This window comes from Crinia signifera, chromosome 2 (genome assembly GCF_055691185.1).
Source record: "Crinia signifera chromosome 2, ASM5569118v1, whole genome shotgun sequence".
NCBI lineage: Eukaryota > Metazoa > Chordata > Amphibia > Anura > Myobatrachidae > Crinia > Crinia signifera.
Window position 1 is genome coordinate 24,353,052 of NC_139218.1, and position 6,987 is coordinate 24,360,038.

Sequence of the window (6,987 nt, forward strand, 5' to 3'; positions counted from 1 at the left end):
GCTGCCCTCATGGTGTTCCTCAGCGACGGTTCCAAATCAGGACCTGAAGGCTGCATATTCATTTATTTTGGTTCAACTGGCATGACAAAACTGGTCCATGGTCTTCCTGCCTACTATGTGCCTAAAACAAGATATTAATGGATGTACAGTCTCATGACTCTTGCTTCAGTAAATGGTCAAGTTCAGTGTGATGCAAGCAGTGGCGGCCTCAGAGGAGGTGCTGCAGCTCAGGCCAAAATTCAAATAGGGGGGCCACACCCAGTGCCAGTGAGTCAGTTTGGAATGGCTGTTGGTGCGGCTTCCCTATTTGAATTTTGGACTGTGCAGCAGCTCCTCCTCTGGAGCCACCACTGGTCACAAGTATCACAGGTGGTTTCTATGTGCTCTGAATATCATTTACTGCAATAATGTGAAGGTCTATTAATTAGTACCCACTTTCCCCTCTTGGCACCTATGGGAGGCATCATAAGCACCTCAAACTTCTGAATGCTCAGCTTCCTGATAAATCTAATCAGGGTTCTATCTTTAAAATGTGGGAGGTCGAAAGCTACCTCTAATGAGGGGAGTCCGTAGTTCCTTTAAAACAGAGATGCAAAGGAATGGGGCCACTTGGTGCAACTAATCCTATTAGCATTAGTGTGCTGCCAAACATCCCATCCCATTATACTGGGCACATATCCGCCAATTATGGTATAAATTAGTGATGCAGTGTGAGGTTTCGTTCCAGTATGGCACATCGCTAATTTAATTGCTCCAATCAATTTTACCGTTGGGGTTTACAGCGGAAAATTGAACTTTTACATTGAGTGCTCTTTCAAATTGGATCAATTGTAAAATCAAATACTCCTTTAAAAGGTTTTCAAATCCATTTATTTTATTTTTTTACATATTTACTTTTTATAATAAAGTTTTACATTTACGCTAATGAGTGATTATTTCTTCTTCCTGCGGCTGAATTTTGCCTCTAGATTGGTGGGTGGAAGGTTTCCTAGACACGGCCTCTCTGGTTTCTTTTCTTCCTCGTGTTTCAGGATAGTCTGTCTGACCACGTCAATATCACGGCTTAAATGCTCAGTCATAGTCGGCACGATAGTGGGGGGAGCATAAAAGTCAACTAAAAAGTACCTAATATACAAACAAAAACACAAAAGAAAAAAAGATAGACTTTAGAAATAGTTTTACACGGAACAGTCAAAAATGACAAAAACATTTTAGCAGTCAATGCTGTTCACCTACGTACATGGTCCTCATTTTTGCCAGTCAGGTATACCCATTATCAATAATATTGTGGGCACACAGCTTTTATTGCACACATGGCGAGAGCCATCATTGTCTGCGGTGATGTGATACCAGTAGGTATTAGCCATTTGTAAGCAGCCACTTAAATAGGGTACACAGAGTCTATGGGCCGTTTGTGGGAGTGCCGTTGGGAGGGATTGCCGTAGATGCCAGCAGCGCCCTCCATCTCCCCATGGCTAGCGCAGTAGACTTACTCGGCGGCTGTATATGCATTTGCAGCCATGCACATGGGCGGGGGAAAACTCTGGATGGGCAACGTTAACCCCGATTGCTGGGCTGCGAAGATCTGCAGCCCAGCGATCCGGTCTTATTCAGGACCTATGAGTGTTGGAAATGGAAAGGGATTTCAGGGATTTCCCATAAGAAATAAAAAATATCTTGCCCCCTTTTCTCATATTTGTATGAGATATTTAAAGAAGAACATATCTAATATCCCTTTAATATGGACAAATAAATAAGACTTGGAAAAAATAATTCCTGTTTCTCTATTTGCACGAAAGCCGAGTTTGCTGGAATTTGTGAATTCTGGCCTCTAATTATGTTCCAGAAAACATAGCGCTCGACTTGTCAAAGCAAGTTGCCTTGGCTATGGTGCAGGAAAAAGAAAAAACACACTGTTAATCGCTATGTAAATCAATGTATCCAAAGTCTGCGGCAATGGGTACAAAACACACGAATAGTAAAGTCAAGTGAGATGGTGCTATCAGGCACTGACGTGGGGCCTGATGTATCAAGCTTCAAAAAGTGATAAAGTGGAGAGAGTGATAAACAGCCAGCCATGTGGTACCTAACTGTAATTTTTCAAATCCAGCATGTAAAATGGCAGTTATGAGCTGTTTGTCACTTTCTATTTCACAACATAGTGCCACTTGCTTAAAAACTACGCGTGTGGTATTAGAAGATCTACAATGGTATCCGGACAGTCATATGGTCGACCACTAATGGTCAACAGTCAAAAAGTCGACAGGGTCAAAGGTCGACATGTATTTTTTACTAACATTTTTCAACCGACATGTGCCGACAGGCGGTATTTCATACCCTACCATCCCCTAGGGCGTGGAGGGAAAAATAAAATAGTGTGCCGAGCGCAGCGAGCGGTGCGAGGGGACACAGTGCAATTAGACAGTGTCCATGTCGACAGAGACACCCTAAAACATTAAAAACTCATGTCAACCTTTTTCATATCGACCTTAGGACCCAGTCGACCTTTTGACCCTGTCAATCATTAATGGTCGACCATATGACTGTCTATGATGAGTCTGTCTATGATTTATACCATAACCATCTACAACAGGCATGTCCAACCTGCAGCCCTCCAGCTGTTCTGAAACTACACACCCCAGAAGGCCCTGCCACAATTTTGCTATTAGGGAATGCTAAAACTACGGCAAGGCAGCTGGGATGTGTAGTTTCACAACAGCTGGAGGGCCGCAGGTTCACAGCCAAAGATTCCCCATCTCTGATCTAGGTACAGAGTCATTTGGTTGACCCCATATGGTCATCAGAAAATAGGGCAACAGGGTAAAAAGGTCAACCGAACAATGGGTCAACCATTTTTTTACACGTTTTGGGGGTTTCAATCATATGTGACCACAATCAGCGACAATGCGTACCCCTTGTAGGCTCACTTTTGCTTGTCCCAAATTATCATTCCCAATCGTGGTTAGTAATTCTAACAAAAAGTTAGGAAAACAGGTCAAAACAATCCTCCCAAAAAACTGTGTCACCCATGGTCATGTCAACATTTTGAATCTGTCAACCGAATGCCTGTGGACTTAAGGTGCCCATACACTAGTAAGATTTATCTTCAGATCTGGCTGGTTGGAACAAGGTTATGGATGAGTGACAGTTTGTCAGTTTCCCAGCATTTCCAAGCAAATGGTCAACTGTCATTTGCTCTCATCCATAACCATGTTTTTGCTCCAACCAGCCAGATCTGAAGATAAATCTGCCTGTGTATGCCACCTTAGACACAGATGCAAAATAAACATTTTTCATACCAGCCAATCAGATTCAAGCCATCAATTTATTGCATGTTACTAGAGAAATGTTTGATTTTATTGGTAGCTATGGCCAGTGTCTCCACTTTACCTCTTATCATAAATCTTACACTATATACTTCATGGGGTGTTGCAACCAAGGCCTTTATTGTGTGGGAGTGTGTATGCTCTCCTGAATTACGCCAGGTATTATGGATATACTGCGAATTTTACTGACTTCTGACAAAAATAGCTCTGGTGTGTGTCTGCAGGGTAGAAAATAGATTGCAAGCTCCATTGGGTCACAGGCTACATGTTCTCTGTGTATAATATGAAGCACTATATACAAAGATGTTTAGGAATAAAAAAAAAAAAAAAAAAAATGTCCAGGAGAAGGAGACTGGCCTGGCATGTAGGGCCGCACCAGGAGGGACGGGACGGTACTTCAGTTTTGGACTGACCGAGAACAGTACCGGGTGGCAGCAGTGTGGGATCCTGCCGGAGGAAAACCCATGGGAGGGAAAGATCCAGCAGTATTTTCAATTTAAATCGCCAGCCATGAGCCAACTGCCAATCAGCAACTTAAAGGCTGCTCAAATTGGCTCATGGGCAGTGCCAAATTTGAAATACTAAATGGAAACTACAAAATCTTTTATTTTATTTTTAAATTTGAAATAACTGCTGGCTCAGCGATAAATGGCTGTTTGCTGTTAACCAGGTGATGGCACGCCCCAATCCACGCTGCTGTCATCAATGAGTCAGTGCTGTTAACCAGGTGATGGCACGCCCCAATCCACGCTGCTGTCATCAATGGGTCAGCCAGATGGTAAGCTGTGGGGATGTAGCGGCTCAGTCAGAACAGAAGAAGAGAAAGAGGCTGGTGCTGCAGACAGGTGTGTTACTATCGTGTGGTCCCGCCGCCGCGACCGTTCGCTGGCCTCCTATGGGCTGTGCGGTGTATTGAGCGGCCACCGCCTGTACTGCACAGCGCAGCCTGTAGACGAGCGGATGGCCACGGACCACACATATAGTAGAGCTGGATGGCTGCGGTGGAGCACAGATGGCAGCCCAACGGCACTCTGAAGTCCTGTATCTGGCACCTACCCTGCCCTGGGCAACGTGCACTTAACCCCTTGGTTTACTTGGTTGTTGGTTGCAACAACCAAGTAAACTCCCCCTGGTAAGGCGCATTAACTCCCCCAGGGCAACGAGCATGTAACCCCCCCCCCCGATGCAATGACCATGTAATCCCCCCAGGGCAACGAGCATGTAATCCCCCCCAGGGCAACGAGCATGTCAACCCCCCTCGATGCAATGAGCATGTAATCTCCCCGTGGCATTAAGCATAAAATCCCTGGCAACAAGCATGTAGGTAAGCGGCGCTTATGTGGCATAATATGTAATAGGATTACAGTGTGTGGTGTAATATAATGGGCATTACGGCGTGTGGCATAGTGTGTAGTAGGCATTATGGTGTGTGGCATAATGCGAAGTAGGCATTACAGTGTGTGGCATAATGCAAAGTAGGCATTACAGGTGTGGCATATGTGTAGTAGGATTACGGTGTAAATTTTTGCAGCATGCCTGCGGTGCGCACTGTTCCCGTTTTATAGTGAGGAAGGTGGTACTCCTACTCCACGTATTGGGGTGGGGTTTAAGGGGGTAATTAATCTCATTCGTTAGGAAGAGTGTAATGATGAAGGGGTGGGTATTATCACTCGCCGAGGTGTGTGTGTGTGTGTGTGTGGGGGGGGGGGGGGTAATAAAGAATAATTGGCTGCAGCTTTCAGTTTCGAAATGAGGCTGTCTGCGCTGCACTGCCCACCAACACTCCTACCCTCCCCCCTCCCCGCTCCACACCACTACTAGCGCTTGAGGGGGTGGGGGTCCCCAGATATATTAGTGCTTGCAAGATTTCTGTTGCCAACCCTGAGGGCTATGGGACAGTGTGTGGGTGGTCGGGGGATCCTGCTTACTTTGCCAGTTCCTAGCCGTATAATTTCTGATTGCAGCATGGTCAGCAATTACAAATGCGCGTGGGTGGGTTGTAGGATAAAGAGAAAATGCATTTGTGCAAGTTTTATTCCATTGACTGAAGAATTTCAAGCCTAAAACAAAATGTACTGTGAGGCTGGAAAATAAAGAAAAACTAGAAATGTATTGATAGTAAATGATATTTGGTATTCCTGTACATCAGCAGGGAGACATCTAGAACCTATTAGGAGTGGAGCAATTTACAAATTATCATCAGTACAGCAGTAAAAAAGGGCTGGTGCCGGAGGTGGAACGTTTGCAAGCTGCAATACCTTATTTATAGAAGATCTGACCTCAGTGCTGCCGCAGCCAATATCACAAAGACAGTGGAAATTTCCACTGTTCAGAGAGCTGCACGAGGGAGGGTGGGCGGGAATAAGCTGGTCTCTGTACGGAGCCTCACACACAGCTCCTGTGCAAGGCATTCATTTGGTTGTATAGATGTGTGCGTGCAACAACGTGCTGCGCGCACACACACACGACGCGGATTGCGTGTTTGTACTGAGAATAAAGGGCTGGAGAAATGTATGCGAGTATACAGAGATAGGAGGTGTAATCATCAATTTACATATAAAAAAAAAACATTAATAACCAAGTATTGGGTATTACGGTGTATGCCATCATGTGTAATGGGCATTATGGTGTGTGGTATAATGTGTAAGAGGCATTACAGTGTGTGCCATAATGTGTAATTGCCATTACAACAGAATGTAATGGGCATAACAGAGTATGACAATGTATAATGGGTGCAATCCTAGTGCAGTGTGCAATTTGTTATATAGGTTTTTGTTGTTTGTTTCTAATGTAAATTTCTAATATAAAATGTGGCCTGATTGGTGGTCAGCACCCTGCCCGGTGGTCAGCACCCTGCCCTAAAGAAATCCTAGAGTGAACACTAACCAAGTAAGATCGCCGCATCGGCAAGTTCGTACACACTACAAATCCGCTCGCAAGCGCCCGCACAGACGAAAAATCCTTCCAGGATTACTCACTATTGAGTGATTTTTTCCCCTGTTCCCCCAGGACTTACTGTTCGGATGCATGTTGTTGTACGAATTGGGGCTGGGTGCTGACGTTATGTGACGTCATCCACCCACCCCTAGCAGGCCTGAGTTCCATGGGCTTACCCATCGTTTTTATGGGCACGTCCATGAAACGCCAGTTGTCCATCCCGGAACGCCCCTTGGCTGCCAATCAATGTGCAAATGCCCCGGCAACAGAAAATCTCAAAAGGTACTCACAGCGGGGGTCCTATGCACAGACCCACACCATCGACAGAGGGGACAAATTCGCTGCTCAATGGAGCAGGCCTGAATCGGCCCACTATGTTGAATTGAACGAATGCAGAGAACAGTGTTTAGTCGGACACCTTGCGCAGGGCTTGAGGCAGGGCGCATATGATAATAAATAGATCTATTAGGGTAAATAGATGCATACGGGCAGCCAGCCGTCAGTGTAGAACACTCTCTGGGAGTTGGGCATAACCTTATCCAAATCTACATTATAAGAGAAGACTTCATGACAGCTAATGTAATATTAAAGATGCCTGATTGGATGGATGGATTCCAGTCACATGACCGCCCTTGGAGAAAGAATGGTAACCAGGGGGTTCAGGGTCACCAATAAACGTGGCCCTAGTGTCTCCAAAACTATGTGCTGTCATCACATGACCAAA

General features: G+C 45.2%; 1 protein-coding gene across 1 annotated transcript in view; it reads right to left on the reverse strand.

Moving 5' to 3' along the window:
* Nucleotides 1–847: 847 nt before the first annotated feature.
* The window catches only part of MRPS6 (mitochondrial ribosomal protein S6), a 38,710-nt gene continuing 32,570 nt past the window's right edge, over nt 848–6,987 (reverse strand). The window contains exon 3 of the mRNA XM_083171763.1: nt 848–1,125. Within this exon, the coding sequence (XP_083027889.1) occupies nt 933–1,125 (193 nt within the window). The 3' untranslated portion in view covers nt 848–932. The remainder of the gene's footprint in view (nt 1,126–6,987) is intronic.